Here is an 18,384-nt window from a genome sequence, read left to right on the forward strand (position 1 = left end):
CATTGTGATCAGACCTCCGTGGACAGCTGCAAGAACAAAGGCACCAAGAAGTCTGCAACAACCAGCCATACCCTCTCCCCTTTTACTATAAAAGAAGCCTGAATTCTAACTCAGGGAAGATGGTTCTTTGGGACACTAGTCCACCATCTTCTCGGTCTGCTGGCTTTCGGAATAAAGTCGTTATTCCTTGCCCCCACAACACGTCTCTCAATTTATTGAGCTGTTATGTGGCAAGCAGTAGGAGCTTGCCAATTAAAAAATGGACAAGGACCTGAATGGACATCTGTTTATAGGTATGTAGATGTACACAAGTAAATCTTTATACATGATCCAAAGAGATAAATCAGATATTCTGACCTAAGTTTTCCCAGCACCATGAATTTACAGAGACTGACAGTTTTGACTTTAAGGAAGAAGCTAAGGGAAAGAAAGGCTCAAGTTAGTATACATTTGAATTTGGAAGCATCTTGTTTTAAATACTATGGATTCAGTTTAAATCCCTTTCTCTAATGGGCAAGTTATATTATCTCATTAAATTGCTAGTTATATCCTAAAATGAAAAATTCTGAATTCCAAATTTTTATATTATACTAGCATTTAAGACAAATAAATTAAAAGAAAATAGGAAGGGCTTCCCTGGTGGCGCAGTGGTTGAGAGTCCACCTGCCAATGCAGGGGACACGGGTTCATGCCCCGGTCTGGGAAGATCCCACATGCCGCAGAACGGCTGGGCCCGTGAGCCATGGCGGCTGAGCCTATGCGTCCGGAGCCTGTGCTCCGCAATGGGAGAGGCCACAACAGTAAGAGGCCCGTATACCGCCAAAAAAAAAAAAAAAAAAAAAACACACAAGAAAATAGGAAGATGAATTCATACTGAAAAAGAGAACCAATAAATAGTATCAGGAAAAAAACTAATCCTGTCATAAATCCAAAATAATGACAGAGCAAGAAAGTACGTAATTTTACATAAGAATACATGTAACAGAATTAATGCAACATATATCCCCACCAAAAAAAAAAAAAAGATTAAAACACACAAAAAAGCAATAAATGTAATTTCTATATTATGTAAACCATAAGATTCAAAAGCACACAGCACGGGTTAGAAATATCAACTGTCACTAATTAGGAATGGTGAATCAAGGTTTTATGAAATACACCAAGCTTAAAATTCTTATTATAATTTTCACTGTTTTATTAATTTTTTTATCATTTCACCTTTCAAATGACATAATACATATCTGTGTATATACCTATAAAATAGTGAACTTAATGTTAGAAAGGGGATATTTATATCAACTTAGCTCATTTTATCTCTACCTAAAAATTTTTAGTAGAATTTAAATAAGCCTTTACAAATTCCAAAAAGCTAGTGTTTATGTACAACATTTAATTTTACAGAATTAATTTAATTAGGTTTTACTATATAGAAAGGTTTTAAATTCAAAATTTATAAAAATACTCCCAACATAAAAATTATATGTCAGGGTGATGAAGTTTATAAGAATAAGAAGCTAGTCATATAAATGGTCCCATGATAATAATCAGTGGCTATTAAAGCTCAGAAGCACACAGAAGCAGAATTGCAGCTCTGCAGTACTCCCATTTGGCCTCTAAGAACACAGCCATATTGACATCTAAAACAAGATCTGTTAACCTACTCAGCAAGAAAAATAACTGTAGGGAAGATTACATCTGTCAAGACCAGGAGAACCCTCAAGAATTCAGGCTGGTGGTAACTATCTCACAGGAAAACCTAGAACATAAAGATTACCTCAGCAACTTTTGGAGGCACTCCATCCCCAAGCACTTCTCTGATGAAGCAGTGCTGGCCCATGTAATATGAGAGTCCACAGGTCCTCTTGAAGGCATCTTTCAGTCGTTTCAGCTCTACATCTGTAACTGAAATTCAGAAAGAGAAGATGGGTAAGAAACTAGAGGAGAAAAGTCATCTCTCAAAATCTTTACATTTTTTCAACCCAATTCCTAATAAAAATTGGCAAATATTATTTCTCTTTCCAAATAAGTCAAATAAACCCAAAGATATTTTTCATAATTCTAATATCTTCAAATCTAATCTAGAGAATAAATATGCAAATTCCTGACCCACTATTTTCAAATGACAGAACATTAAATTATGCATACAAGTTTTAGGCAGGGGTAAGGAAGAGGTAACAAGTACTTCGAATTAGCAAGTAAGCTAAATGGCCTTAGACGCTGGCATTAATATGTTTTTAGCAGCAATGCACTCATGGCCTCTGGGATAAAAATTATATTATTTCTACTCTTTGAGCACGTATCTATCCATGCAGAAGACACCCCCTAAGTTTAGTTTAGACCGTGTCATCATCTACAAAGAAAGCAACCTATAAATAGATGATTCTAATAAACTATAATTTTTAGACACCCACTCTCCAAAAAAAAGTTACTGAGCCATTACTTTATTTTAGGCATTGAAGCCTTTTTTCCACTGAATAGAACAATCTCTGTCTACAAGGACAGAAAAATAAATACTCTTTAGTATTATGTGGTCAGTACAATCGTCACTATGGAGGCACAGAATTAGTACCTTTATCCCATGCTAGAGAAGAAAGACAAGACTTCTGGACAGAGAGGATGATTACTTAAACTTTTAAAGGCTAATCCAGGCAAAATGGACAAGGGCATGCCAGGCAGACATAATAGTTTGTTTCAAAGTATAATGCATAGAGCATGATGTATAGAGCGTATGGAGAACTGTATGTTACTAGAACAAAATGAATAAGGCAGGGAGTAACAAGTGATAAACCTAAAGCAGTCATTGACCAATTCAGAGAAATTCGGTTCTGTCATAATAAGGAAGGGATTCCGTCAGACACAATTCAGATACAAACTCCAGGCAGACAGGAAACAGGACACAGTCAGATAAAATTCAGATAGTTTACCAGTTCTATAGAGAGTGGAACAAATGTGGAAGCAAAAGATAGACTGCTACTAAGAGAAGAAAAGGAGGAGCTAAATCTGGGAAATATTTAGAAGGAAAAGTCTGTAGAATCTGAAGCTTGACTAAAAGTAGAAGCAATCTAGAATAACACTCAGGATTCTATCCTGGGAAACTTGAAGGATGGTATTAGCATGTAGAAAGGGAATGTATGAAAAAGAGTAAGTGAGGAAATGGGGACTTCCCTGGTGGTCCAGTGGCTAAGACTCCACACTCCCAATGCAGGGGGCCTAGGTTCAATCCCTAGTCAGGGAACTAGATTAGAGCCCACATGCTGCAACTAAGGGTTTGCATGCCACAACTAAAGATTCTGCATGCTGCAACGAAGATCCTGCACACAGCAACAAAGATCCTGCATGCCACAACGAACACCCAGCAGAGCCAAATAAATAAATTTTAAAAATATTTTTTTAAAAAAATCGTGAGGAAGAAAAACAATGACAAATTCTGATAAGGACATACTGAAAATGAGGAACCTTGGGGAGATCCATTGGGTTTTTACAATTATGAGTGTAAAGCTTAGGAGAGGTTTGATGAGAGTCATCAACCTATAGGCGGCAATTAAAGCCATGAATGAAGAGTACAAATGAGACAGAGACAAAACTGGGAGAAACCAAAGCTTACAGTACCTGTGGAGAAAGAAAAAATACTCAAACAAGATTGACAAGGAATAGTTAGAACAGGAAAAACAAGAGTGTAGTCTCCAAAGGACAAGAAAAAGGGCTGGTCTACAGTCTCAAGTAAGGCAGAAAGGGCCAGCAAGATAAAGACTAAAGAGTGCCCTGGCACATAGATTATCATTCAATGAAAGTCTGTGGTAGGGAAGGAAAGTTCATGAGTTCAACAACCTGTAGGGCAATGATAAAACAATAAGAACTAATACTTGAATAAGCAGCTAGAAAAAGTATGAACACTAGATGCTTAATTCATTAAAAAATGAATTCATAATATTAATAGCCCCAAGTTACTAATTTTTTTTCCGTTTTAGAATGCAAAAGTGAGAAACAGAACAAAGCTCATTTTATAAATTACAATAAAAAAGAAGAAATTACTTCAGCTACCAGAATACCTATTTCTTCAATATGCCTAATTTTCATTAATGGTTTTACTAACAAATTAGGATGCTCATAGTCTAGTGGAGGAGACAAGAAAAATCAATCATTGTGATATAAAATGATAATCTTATACACTGTTGGTTACAGATATTTGAAGGACTGTTTGGTAATATGTTAAAAAAATAGCAACCAGATGACTAATGAATTTATTCCCTAATAACAGGAGAAAATGTACATATAAGCTTTTTAAAGCATTTGTAAAAGCAAACAATGTCCATCAGCAGAAGACAGATTGAATAAGTTATTGTATATGCACAAAAGAAACTATCAGACACTAAAATACTGCCAGAGATCCATATTTACTGAAAATAAATAGTATTTTTATTCAATATAAACAAGCTAACAATTAGTTCATCTGTAGATAAGGAATACATAAAAGCATTCATTGTACAAGTGAAACTTTGAAAACTTTAAAAATAAAGATTCAGGCAAGATGGAAAACAAAAGAGAATCAAGCCTAGTAAAATTTTAGGGTAGGAAAACATAATATTAATGCAGTTATTTTAGTTTTAGAAAGAAAAAGCAATTTCTGGAAAAAATAGAAAACTGAACACAAGTGGTTTTTCTATCCTCTCTCTCCAAAGACTTCACTAAAATTACAGCAAGAATAAAAAAGGACATAAACTCACAAGGACAAAGAGAATAGGAGAAAAAAGAACTGAGGATCTAAGAGGCAGTCAATTTTTTCTGGGGAACATTAGTGTCTGGAGGAGTGACTGACCTGAGCAGATAAAATAAAATTGAAACCTAAGCACCAGCAGTTGAGAAATGTGAACAAGAAAGTGAACTAACTTACTCTGTCTAGAGCACCCAAAAAAGACTCAAATTCATTGTACCAGTTACCACAAAAAAAAAGGGGTGAGGGTAAAAGGTGGGATTGAAGAGAAATTGGTTGAAAATTATATGAGGAGTGCTTAGACTCTCGGGTCCCTTGCAGCACAACACAGTCACGCACCAATCTACCATCTACCCACCCCCGCACATCACTTTTAGATGTAGATATATATCAAAAACCAGAGATACATTTTCTGGAGACACTGACACAGAAAGGCTCCATACATGGAAACACCAGATTTAGCTAAGAGCTATAGGAAGGACAATGAGGTATGAAAAAAGGTGAAGATTAAGTGAGCATTTGCATCCAGCTGTCCTCCCTTGCCCTATTCTCACATATATATCACCTGGGCAGAATCAATGAGGATTCTTCTCTGAAGAAAGTAAATGATTCTAGAACAAAGACCTACTGTTACTGACATGGGGTGAGGGGAATGTCTCCATTCCCCCTTTAGAAATGGCTGGGTTCCCAAAAGGAAAATCCACAAGTCAACAAGTGATATACTCAAACATGTAAGTGTTCCAGTCAATCTTCTAATGCATCACTCTTTAAAATAAAAAGGCAGTTTGGCAGTTATTATAAAGTTAAGCATATACTTACCTTATGACCCAATAATTCCACTCCTTGCTATTTACCCAAGAAAATACTGTACAGAAACATACAAAGGAGCTTTATTAACAATAGCAAAAACACTAGAAACAACAACCCCTTGATCCTTGAACAGATGAATAAATAAATGTGGTATATCCATACAATGGAACAGTATTCTGCAATAAAAATGAAGAAACCACTGATTCATGCACCAACATAAGTGGATCTCAAAAACTATGCTGAGCAAAATAAGCCAGACACAAAAGAACATATACCATACGACTGCATTATATAAAAGACTTAAAGAGGCAAAACTAGCTGTGATGTCAAAGACAGTGGTTGACAGGTGGTGAAGTGGGGAGTATGTGGCTGGAATTGCAGGGAACAGACACTGCAAAGAGATAGGAGGGAACTCTTCTGAGTTGATGGAAATGTCATATATTTGATTGGGGTGGTGGCTACAAAAGTGAATATGATTGTCAAAACTTACTAAACTGAATACTTAAAATCTGTGCATTTTATTGTATGTAAATTATATATCAATAGACTGAAAAAATGAATGAACTGCCAAGGAACACCAAAAATTGAGGAAGATTCCAAAAAGAAAGGTACCAAAACAAACAAATGGGGGAAGGGGGAGGGGTGAACAGAAATAATGAAGAAAGAAGAAAAAAATATGAAAACCTCCAAATATTCTCAGAAAAGGAGAAAAAGAAAATTGCATCCAAATAAGAATAGGGTACTAGAAAAATATAACAAGGAAAAAGTACAAACAATCTCTCCTGTACCTCTTCCAGAAAGCTACAGGAGAATGTCCTACAACAAAATGAGGGGGTAAACAAAGGAAAGAAAAAGGATCCAGGAAACACTGACTGTAGTATAAGAGAGGTAAAGGGAATTTCTAAGATGATTATGATATGATATCCCAGCAGGACAGCTATGCATAAGCCTAGAGAACAAGACTAGATTAGAAATGAAGGATTCCAGAATAAAAAAGGAAAGAATGACAGTAAACTAATACATTTGGACAGTAAACTAATATATTTGACCACAATGGGAATAGCTTAAAGAGGTATTTCACCTTCAAAAAATAAATCTCAAGGGCTGGTTTTACTTTAGGTTTTTCTTAATCTAAGGAACTGTAGAAACATTTCAAGTCCACCTATAACACCGTCATAAGAGTCAAGAAACTAACCAGAATCTTATTGAAAACTACAGAAACAGAACTAAAATCCTTCCTCAAACAGGAAGTAAGTGTGAATGAAAGACAAGGGAACACCCAAGGCAAAGAACAAAGGGAGAAAGTTTTCTTTTCTCATATCAAAACAGATTTTCAAGAAAATTTAACACAAATCTCATCCAACAAAAAGCCTTGGTGATTTCAAGACATCTCAGTTTTCAAAATATTCCATTAGTGCGAATTAGCAACTCACACTCAAATACCAAGATATGGTAAGAAAAAGAAAGTACTTGATAATCACGTAATGATTATAGCACAAAAGTAAAAGCAATTACACAGAAAGGGCAAATACTGAAACAGAGATAAAACAAAGATTATGGTTCTCACCACAGAAACAGAATCCTTCCAGTAAGACGTTCCTGAAATGCAATCAATCAATCAACAAATCATTAATTAATTAAAGGCTACTGTGCCCTTACTGATCATATGCCCAAACACTGTGCTAGGCCATGAGGAACACAAAACTAATAAGACCTCCAAGTCTGCTTTCAAGGAACTCACAGCTAAGAGACAGATTCATGAATAAACAATGACAATACAGTAAACATAAAAGACATAGTTGTGCACAGAGGAAGAACATCTAAAAAGGGGGAAGAGTGCTCTAAAACTACATTACTAAGCACAAGTTAGAGCAAAACAGATAGCTAGGTGCATCTAGTGATTATTTGCATATATACTTTCTATAAAGATCTCCTTGTGAATTCTTTTTACATTTGATCATCTATAGCATGACATTCTCAAGACCTATCTGATCTATAATAAACCTAATATAGCAACTTATCAGCATAAACAACCTAATCACCAGTTTTTAAGAGAAAATGGTAGTCTTCCGAGCTAAAGTAAGATTTACAGGTTATATCAGTTGATATAACTGTGACTAACATGGCTGATTTGAGTTAATTGTAGCCACGAATTAGTGCTTCCTGGACACCTTCTCATCCAAGACTTTCCCACCCTTTCTTACCACTTGGCTTTCGGAGCAGGGTGAAAGGCAACAGTGTACTGTGGTGAGCTAAGGCGAGGACACTGAATTCACTCCAGGCAGTCTATGTCTCGCTGAAGGACTACATATTCAGGGCCATGGGCGCTGACAAGAAACCTGTGCTTCTTTAATACTCTCCGCTATTTCTGAACCACATTTCATCTGATCCTTTACCACCACTATCAATAAATATTGTCCAAATAAATGAAAATATGTGTAATTCCAACTCAAAAGGCCAGAAACATAAGGCATCTCCCTTACACTTGACTATTCTCAGACCTCACACTGGGAAGAAAAGCTGTATGAATAAAAATATTCTGTAGCTCCTCTGCTCTGGAACACAAGTTCAAGCATAAAAGGAATTGCTGGTGGTAGTAAAGACTGATGATGCAAACCTCAAAAACGGAAATACCTACAGGGAGCAGGAGGGTACTATAAATGATGAAGTGGGCCAGGTGGGGTCTGTGGAACCCTAGAGAGCACATATTCCTCCTACAGCGTGAAGCTGCTACTAAGTTCCAGGCCTATGCTGCAATGTGGCAATGAGGAAACCAGGAATATAAATTTTTTGTGAAATCTCTCCATATTAAAAGTGTTAGCAGCTAATATTAAAAAAAAAAATTAATCAACATGCAGTAAATATGGCCCACCAGCTGCCAAGTTTGGCAACCTCTGGCCAAATGGTTAAGGGCACAAACAAAATATATGTATGTTCGAATCCAACACGGTCACTTACATATATATATATATATATATATATATATATATATATATGTATAAAACAAAGACAGAAAAACAATGGATGCCCAATAATGACAGTCTGTGGGGAGGAGGAGATTTCTAGCAGTAATGAGAGCAGCCCCTGTTTACTTTCTACTCCTGACTCTGGAGGAAAGTTGTGAAAATGAGGACTGGAGAAAGGAGGTAAAAGTCCAACAAACAACAACAAATTTTTCTTCCCCTATCCTTTTCCTCCTCACCTATAGACTAATGTTACCATCCCAGCAGATCCAGCTGCCACCTAACACTGGAACAAAGGGGAGGGAAGGAAAAGAGAGCAAGCAGAAGAGGAAGGGAGCTATCAAGAAGAGGAAGGCAATTTCTGTAGGTTTGACAGACAAGCATACAGAAAGTATTGTCATTAATTGTAAAGAACGTACTCAAGTCAACCCTTAGTACCTTCCGGGCATTGGTTCCAGGACCAGCAATCCCACCCCACCCCCACCCTGATACCAAAATCCACAGACGATCAAAGTCCCTTATATAAAATGGTGTAGTATTTGCATGTAACCTACAAAAGTCCTCCTCTATACTTTAAATCATCTCTATATTCCTTATAATACCTAATACAGTGTAAATGCTACGTATCAATAAATTGTTGTAAATACAATGTAAATGCTGTATAAATAGTTGTCTGTGTGTAGCAGGAGTGGCAAATTGAAGTTTTGCTTTTTGGAACTTTCTGGAATTTTTTCCCCCAAATATTTTTGATCCACACTTGGTTGAATCCACAGATGAGGAACCTGTGGATACAGAGGGCCAACTGCATTAGATTTGACCATGAGTGCTGTCTTACTCAAAGCCAGGTTAGTCACATAAGTATCATAAGCACTTTTAATTAAAAGGTTATTAACATTCCCAAAAATTATGAACAAAATAAAACCTCCCTTTGTGAAACAAATTTTGCTATCAACATCACATAAAAGATGCAAGTCAGGAGCCATATGGTCTGAATAGGTCAAAGGTTCAATCTGATAATTCTGCTGCATGCACTGGCTATAGGTTGGGCTAAATATTATATTTACTCGAAGCATGGGTACATTCATTTGCTATATTTACTATATTTATCTATAAAGGCTCCTAAACATACTTGAACTAAAGTCACATTTTATGAAGACTACGTTGTATCAGATTAAAGAATGGAGCTCATATTCTATATTTAACCCACAGATCAAACACAAGACTAGTTTAGAGTTCAGTAAATCCAAGACTTCTCTAGAGGGTATTTTAAAATTTATTTTAAAAATACAAACAAGAGCAGAAAAAACAGGGACTTCCCTGTAGATCCAGTGGTTAAGACTCCGCACTTCCAATGCAGGGGGCGCAGGTTCAATCCCTGGTTGGGGAACTAAGATCCCACTTGCCCCGCAGGCACAGCCAAAGAGCAGAAAAAACATTTTACGGGTGTCTAGCAGTTTCTAGTTACATAGTAATCCAAGCATATTCTGAATGGCCCCTGCAACAACATGAAATATCATGAAAACTGAAAAGAACTATGTATTTCACCTAATTATATACAGGTATCCCCCACTTTTCAAAAGTTCACTTTATGCCTCTTCGCTTTTATGAGAAACCTACGTTAGCACCTGTTTTCGCTAATCAAAAGAAATCTAAAGAGGATTTTTGCTTTTACAAAAGAAGGCGAAAATAGCTTTTAGCATTTGTTTTGCAGAGAGCTATTATAGAGGCATCATGCACCCCAAGCAGCAAGAGTGGCATTGCCAAGCTCCTTCCCTGGGAACTACACTAGCATCTCAGCATCAAGCTGCCATAGCTCTGAACTATGTCTGTGAGCATTTATGTTTTATCTCAATTTATTTTGTACATTGTTAGCAAGATGTGCCCTAAGGTGACTGCCTCTTTGCTTTATGCCATTTCAGCTTACAAAACGTTTCACAGGAATGCTCTACTTTCAGATAATAGGGAAAACCTGTATACAATAGTAGGCAATAGTGTGTTGGGTGTTATGGGGGATACAAAAATAAACTATGGTCTTTGGATTTAAAAGCTTAAAATCTGTCAACAAATATTTGAGTGTTTATCACAGGCCAGGTGGGCACTGTGTTATGTCTTTATTCTATTAGTTCTTAAACCTGGAATCAACTGAGGAGCATTTAAAGAATTCTAATGCCCAGGCTCCATCCCAAACCAATAAATTGAAGTCTCCAGAAGTAGGACCCAGGGATTCAAATGTTTGCTAAATTAATGAATACATAAGTAACATACCAATAACACAAAGTAGACTGTAATAAATACTGTAAAGGGTATAAACAAGTGATACTGAAGTACAGAAGAAAAGATTACAAGGGAGGAATCTAGGAAAGTTTCATAAAAGGGGGTCAGTCCCCATACTAGAAAGTTAAGAATGAGTACAAGACAGGGAGACAGGAAGAATATGTCGAGTATCAGGAAGGGAGTGAGCAATGACACAGAAGTCAGAAGATGTTAGGAATGTTTACAGGACAGTTTGAGAGGCTGGAATGTAAAGTGTGGGGACTGCAAAACAGAAAAGTATGGCAAGAGAAATGGAAGGAATATCTAGGGTGATAAATATGCTAATGAGTTTTTACTTTTTCAGGAGCTATTCTGGTAAGAGTGTGAAAGAAGTATATAATAAGGCGTAAATTTTTTAAATTAGGAATGCAAATCTAGAAGCTAATGAAAAACTAAATCTAAGACTTCTATTAAGTGCTCAGTGTTCATATAGACACAACATACTCCACACTGAAAAAGTTTACAATTTGAAAAAGAAAGCCAGAGAGACATACATCAGCCCTCATACAAATCCATCCCTCATTTTATTTCATTTTCTGATAACAGAGAAGAAGGAGATCTCAGTTTGAGATCTCCAGTATTATGGAAAAATGTCTACCAAAATGCCCATCATTCGCTCCCTGGCCAAAGAAAGAAATGATGCAGGAAACAGAAAGAGAACAAGATTAAGGAAAAGAAGGCAAATAGAACAAGAAAGTTAACAAAGTGAAAACAGAAAGATTAGAGAGAAAATATTAGACAAAGAGGCACAGGAAATCAACATACATTCCACTGGTATCCCAAATTTTAAAAGCTGAAATAACAAGACTGTCACTTCTGCTGCAGTCATAAACCTGCCCAGGTTCAAGAGAAGCAAGCACAGATTCCAATGTGTCAAAGTCACATTGTAACCAGCTTGTGGGATGGGAGATATTTGTCATAGTTATCTTTTGAAAATATAATCTGCCATAAACACGAATACTAAGTATTACATCTGTACTGGTTTTCTTTTCTCCATAGGCATCTGAAGAATTTCACATATTATACTACTCTTCTAAATATTTACAAATCTCTGTAACACAAGTTAGATACGTAAGTACTAAAGAAAATGGTACTTCCATCAAAAGTGTTACTAAAGAAGTTGGCCCTAAAATAGTCAACCATACAACTCTCCTTCAGGAATACTAAACCATTACCTCTAGCCAAAGAGAGCTAAACTGAAGATTTAAACTTTCAACCCCACTGGGAGAGATCAAAATCCCATCTGTACTACATCTAAGGGCACCATTTCAGAAATCAGGAGTAACCTAGCCTTAGAGAAAAAAAGGGGAGGCAGGGAGAGAAGACTGTGATCTATTTCTTCACAAAGAACTTTGGTATCTAAAATCTGTAGAAAGAAGGGTGGCGGGGGGAAGGAAGGAAGGGAGGGAGGGAAAATATATTCCAAGTCAAAAGGATAAAAAAAATTAGGTTAGCTTTACTTCCTGATCTGAGGTTCTAAGACCATTGAGAGCCTTCCTTCCTGAAAGTTTAAATGAATATTTTCTCTTTTCTCATAGTCAACTTGACTTGTATAATGAAGTACAACTTAGCAAGGCAATGGACACACTGTCCTTGGGAAAGAAAATCAAAGATGAAACAGACCTAGTTTGTTATAACTGTTAGTTTGTTATAACTGTTTTAAAAGAGGAGGGGGAAGCATAATCTGCCAAAAAAAAAAAATTCATTTACAAAAATTCATTTACAAAGCAGAGCTATCAACACTAATTCTATTTCACCTTGTTTTAAGCAATAAGCATGTTCAAATCATTCAACCAGGGATTTCACAACTTTCTCTAATTCCATCATTTTAATGTTACAGCCCACATACCCTATATATTCATTATCTGTAGTTCTTAGAGGCAGTTCCTAATTGCATGTGGCCTACAAGAATAACATTCCACCTAGCTGTTATTAAATTGTACTTTTAGCTGATTTTTTTCAACAATCACTTATTAAATGATCTACTATGTGTCAGGCACAGTCAAAATGAATAAGACATAGTCCCTGCATTCTAATACTTCAAAATTTAGTAGGGAAAAAAGGCACAACCAAAATAACTGCAATGCCAGACAGGAAATGTTAAAGAGGAGGTATTAAAATGGAGTCCCCAAATAGCCAGTGATTAATTGTCCCAGCTGGTAATTAAGAAAGGCTTCCAAGAGATGTTGACCCTTGCAGGATAGGAGTTCACATGGCCAAAAAGGGCAGAAGTGTAATCCATGTAAGGAAAACATATATAAAAGAATAAAGTAGCATGGATAATCAGGGGATTGCAGGTAGTTTGATATAAATGAAGTACAGGGTACAAGAAACAGAGCCGCAGGAAATGAGGTTGGAATGATAACTGGCAGATAAACAGAATCCTTTTTTCGAGGTGATAATGTTCCCAGGTAAAAGACTATACTTTCCAGCTTCCCTTGCTATGGAACTAGAAATAGCCAATGAAATGTAATAGAAATTGCTCCAAGAAGACACCTTAAAAGCTCCAGATAGCTAGCAATGTCCTTTTGCTATTATCTCTTCTTCCCACCTGGATCTCAAGATGGGATGGCTGCCTCTCCAGAAGCCATTTTACCCTGTAAGTGAACTTCAAGTTAAAAACCATACACTAAAGATGGTGAAGTCAAAGAGACAGAAAAAGCTTAACAACCATGGAATTGCCATACAACCTCTGGATATTCTATCTCCAGATTTACGTATAAGAAAAATAAAGAACTATATCACATATTTTCTGTTTAATATTCATCCAAACTTAATCCTAGATAGATAGAGATATCAGATGCAACTGCATGAAAGGACACTCTAAGCTATTCCTGAGTTTTAAACAAAGAAATAACAATCAGATTTATGTTCACACTCATATTAATGTGTTTAAAAGACTGGGAAAAGACCAGATAAGCAGCATAAAGAGCAGTTTAGAGGCTACTGTGTTAGTTCAGACAAGAGTTGAGGACTTAAACTATAAAAGGGAGGTAAGGTAAGGCAGATTCAAGAGATGTGAGAGTTGACTGAACAGAGTTCAATGAATAATTAGCTGTGAAAAAAACAAGAAAGAAAAAAGGATCTATGGTAAGTTCTAGATGTCTGCTTGGTTCTAAGTTATACTCAGACTTGATGAAGACCAAGTCTATACAAAAACTTGAATATTTCACATTGTACAGCTGACCTTTGAACAACGTGGGTTTAAACTACTCAGGTACACTTATACGCAGATTTTTTTCCAAAAGTAAACACAGAGGACTACGCCATCCGCCATCCGAGGTTGGTTGAATCCTCAGATGCAGAACCACAGATATGGAGGAACGCTGTATACAGAAGGCCGACTGTAAATCATACACAGATTTTCAACTATGGGTCAGCACCCAGAACTCCTAAGTTATGCAAAGGTCAACTGTATTTACATTTCTGTTATGGACTAAATGAATGTCACTAACAAAATTCATATGCTGAAGCCCTGACCCCCAGTGTGGCTGCATTTGGAGTTAAGAAGTAACTACTGTTAAATGAGATTATAAGGGTGGGGCCATTGGATTAGTGTCCACCTAAGAAAAAACACCAGAGTGCTTGCACTCACCACCTCTCCCCCCCCCCCCCCCCCCCCCCCGCTCCCCACATACACACAAAAGGCCATGTGGGAAGCCAGAGAGAAGGCAGCCATCTGCAAGCCACCAGAGTCCCCATCAGAAACCAAATCCTGCCAGAACCCTGATCTTAGATTTTCCAGCCTCCAGAACTATGAGAAAATAAATTTCTGTTGTTTAAGCCACCCAGTCTGTGATATTTGTTATGGTAGCCCAAGCTGATTAACACAGAATTTGGTATTGAGAAGTGAGCTGCTGCTATAACAAATGCCTAAAAATGTGGAAGCAGCTTTGGAACTGGGTAATGGGTAGAGGCGGGGGGAGTTTTGAGGCACTTGATAGAAAAGGCTTAGACTGCTGTTAAGGAACTGTTGGCAAAAATATGGACATCAAAGGCAATTCTGGGGAGAGTTTAGAAAGAGGAGGGCTATGGAGAGAGTCTCTGTCATCTCAAAGAACACATCATGAACAGAATGTAGGTTAGGAATATGAATGCTTAAGGCCATTCTGGTGAGACTGAAACCAAGTCCCCCTAAAACCAAGTTCCCCTGCAGAGTTTATGATTAACCTCTCTATCCAAAATTTATTCCCTTTCTTGTCCCACCCCTTTCCCCTCAGGACTGAGGAATATCAAAGAAAAGGGGGGACTGAAACCAAGTGGGACCCTGCAGAGCCTTCCTGGGTACTAGGCCCTCTGTGTCCCCCGCTTGTTTGGCCAAAGAGCAGACTCAAGCAGTTAATGATTAGAGAAGTGGAAAATGCAGAAACAAAGGAAAGCAGTCAAGCAAGAGAAGTAATAATAGCTTGAACAATGGAGTCACAGGACTAAGTCACTGAAGGGATACAGATAACAGTCTGACGTGTATCTTTCAGTTGTTCTGCTGAAACTAAGACCCCCAACCCAGTGGAGGATGGTAACTACAAGCTGACCACAAGCATGACCATAAGCACATAGACCCTAAACTGGTTGGAACCAGAAAGTTGTTGATTAAGATTCCTGAACATTACCACCAACCAATCAGAAAAATGTCCACTAGTTGATCATGTACTCTGTGACCCTCATCCCTAGTGCTGCCTTTTAAAACCCCTGCCTGAAAGCCACGGGAGAGTTCAGGTTTTTTGATCATTAGCTGCCCACCCTCCTTGCTTGGTGACCCACAAATAAAGGCCATATTTTCTTTCACCACAATCCGGTGTCAGTAGATTGGCTTTACCGCGTGATGGGCAAGTGAACCCAAGTTCGGTTGGGTAAAAAGATCTTAGGGACTTCCCTGGTGGCACAGTGGTTAAGAATCCACCTGCCAACGCAGGGGACACAGTTTTGAGCCCTGGTCTGGGAAGATCCCACATGCCCCAGAGCAACTAAGCCCTTGCACCACAACTACTGAGCCTGTGCTCTAGAGCCTGCAAGCCACAACTACTGAGCCTGTGTGCCACAATTACTGAAGCCCGCACACCTAGAGCCTGTACTCCACAATAAGAGAAGCCACCGCAGTGAGAAGTCTGCGCACGGCAACAAAGAGTAGCACCACTCGCCGCCAACAAAGACCCAACACAGCCAAAAATAAATAAAAATTAAAAATTAAAAAAAAAAAGATCTCAGACAGAAATGAGGAACAAAAAACTGGAGGAGAGGTGATCCTTGCTAAAAAGTGACAAAGAACTTGGCTGAACTGTTGTCATGTTCTAGTGTTCTGTAGAATACAGAACTTTCAAGTGATAAAATTGGATATTTGGGTGAAGAGATTTCTAAGCAAAGTGTTGAAGACTTGTTTTTCTCGTACTTCTTTTTAGTAAAATGTGAGGAAAGAGATAAATTGAAGGAATTGTTAAACAAAAAGGACCCGGAACTTGAAGGTTTGGAAAATCCTCAGCCTATCCATACTGCTGCAAAAAATGATAAAGGCTTGATCTGAAGAGAACACTAACAATAGATGTGGCTAACATCTATTTGATAAGGAGGTGAACCACAAACTTAATCAACCACTTCAGCAGAAGTCAGGAATAAAGATGGGATTATAGGAGCAGAAACACTGCTAGCTGGGACTAAAAGGAATAGAAAACAAATGGGACAGAATGAAAGAAGGCTGTCTGGGATTCTACAGGATGGAACAATAGTTACCAGCTACAAACATGCATCATCCTTCAAGAAAAGGGAAGACTGAGAGGGCAGGGCTGCCACTCCTGCCACTGGTCCAGGGTGTAGTGCTGGCTCTTCCTCATCTTCAAAAGGTGCGGCCTCCTTGGTTTGCGGGTGGGGGACCAAGATGCCACCACCCAGTGCCTCAAGAGCAAGGTCATGGCCCAGGGGCTGGGGGCAAGGCTTCCCCACAGAGCCTTGGGGGTGACGCTGCTTCCCCAATGCACCTGGAGGGCAGTGCATGAAACCAAAGAGGATTATTCAAGTCTTAACATCTAACAGAGGGACTTCCCTGGTAGCGCAGTGGTTAAGACTCTGTGCTCCCAATTCAGGGGCGCGGGTTCAATCCCTGGTCAGGGAACTAGATCCCACATGCATGCCGCAACTAAGAGTTCACATGCCACAACTAAGAAGCCGGCAAGCTGCAATCAAGAGGCCCACCTGCCACAACTAAGACCCAGTGCAACCAAATAAATAAATATTAAAAAAAAATCTAATGGAATTTCCCTTTGTAAATTTCAGACTTGCTTGAGAACTGTCACTCCTTTCTTCTTTCCACTTCTCCCTTTTGGAATGAGAATGTATATTCTACTCTGTCCCAGCATTGTATTTTTGCAAGCTTATCTCCAGTCTCATCCACACCTGGATTTAGATGATATTCAGATGAGACTATAGACTTCAGACTTTACAGTTCGTGCTGGAATGAGTTAAGACTTTGGAGGCTGCTGGGATGGAATGAATGTATTTTCAATGCAAGGAGGACATTAATTTGGGGGGGCCAGCGGGCAGAATGTTATAAACTGATATGTCCCCCCAAATTCATATGTTGAAACCCTAAACCCCAGTGTAGCTATATTTAGACTGGAAAGTAATTAAGGTTAAATGAGGTCAGAAGGGTGGGGTCCTGATTGTTTAAAAATAAGATTAGCACCAGAGAGCTTGAGAACTCTCTTTCTCTCCCTTCAAGCACACAGGAGAAAAGCCACTTGAAGGCACAGAGATAAGGCAGCCATCTGCAAGCCAGGAAAAGAGCCATCACCAGAAATCAAACCCTGCCAGAACCTTGATCTTGGACTTTTCAGCTTCCACAAATGTGAGAAAATTAGTTTCTCTTTTTTAAGCCACCTAGTCTATGGTATTTTGTTACAGCAGACCAATACAATATTTACAGTACCAATAATAAATAGGCCGACTCCTCCTTTCTAGTTTAGATAAAAAAGCTATTTAAATGGCTTTTGCAGGATCAGAGGAAGGGATTAGAACTCACTGTCTTTGAAAGGAAAATAAAAGTCTGTACTTTAGTGATCTCACCAAAAAAAACTCAGTGTGAAAGAAAGAACAGCACAATGCTCATCTCTAAACTCTTAAAAAATTTTTTTTTATCTATACCAGTAGTTATCAAACTTTTTCTGCGATGAGCAGGATGGATGTTTTCATTTCCACATGCATTCCCTGAACACTAGCTGTAACAACACTTTTTACTTCCATTTAAATCATATAGGGGACTTCCCTGGTGGATCAGTGGCTAAGACTCTGCACTCCCAATGTGGGGGGTCCGGGCCCTGGTCAGGGAACTAGATCCCACATGCCACAACTAAGAGTTCACATGTCGCAACTAAAGATCCCGCATGCCGCAACTAAGACCTGGTGCAGCCAAATAAATAATTTTTAAAAAATAAATAAATCATATACATATGTGAAGTATATGAACTTTAATCCACTTTTGTAAAGGTAAGCTTTTTTTTAAACAAAGTTCAGTACTTCACTATTACTCATTACGTGGTTATAAAATATTTCACATTAGACCACAATATTGGTGTTCTATACTCCTATTATATACTGCCT

General features: G+C 38.0%; 1 protein-coding gene across 1 annotated transcript in view; it reads right to left on the reverse strand.

The window, feature by feature from the left end:
- USP32 (ubiquitin specific peptidase 32) overlaps positions 1-16,782 on the reverse strand; it is a gene marked incomplete at its 5' end in the record, with an annotated part of 150,448 nt that extends 133,666 nt beyond the window's left edge. The window contains 2 exons of the mRNA XM_082861592.1: positions 1,775-1,902; positions 16,533-16,782. Coding sequence (XP_082717718.1) covers positions 1,775-1,902; positions 16,533-16,782 — 378 coding nt within the window. The remainder of the gene's footprint in view (positions 1-1,774; positions 1,903-16,532) is intronic.
- Positions 16,783-18,384: the final 1,602 nt, after the last annotated feature.

Source organism: Leucopleurus acutus (genome assembly GCF_964270905.1).
Source record: "Leucopleurus acutus genome assembly, chromosome: 19".
Classification (NCBI taxonomy): domain Eukaryota; kingdom Metazoa; phylum Chordata; class Mammalia; order Artiodactyla; family Delphinidae; genus Leucopleurus; species Leucopleurus acutus.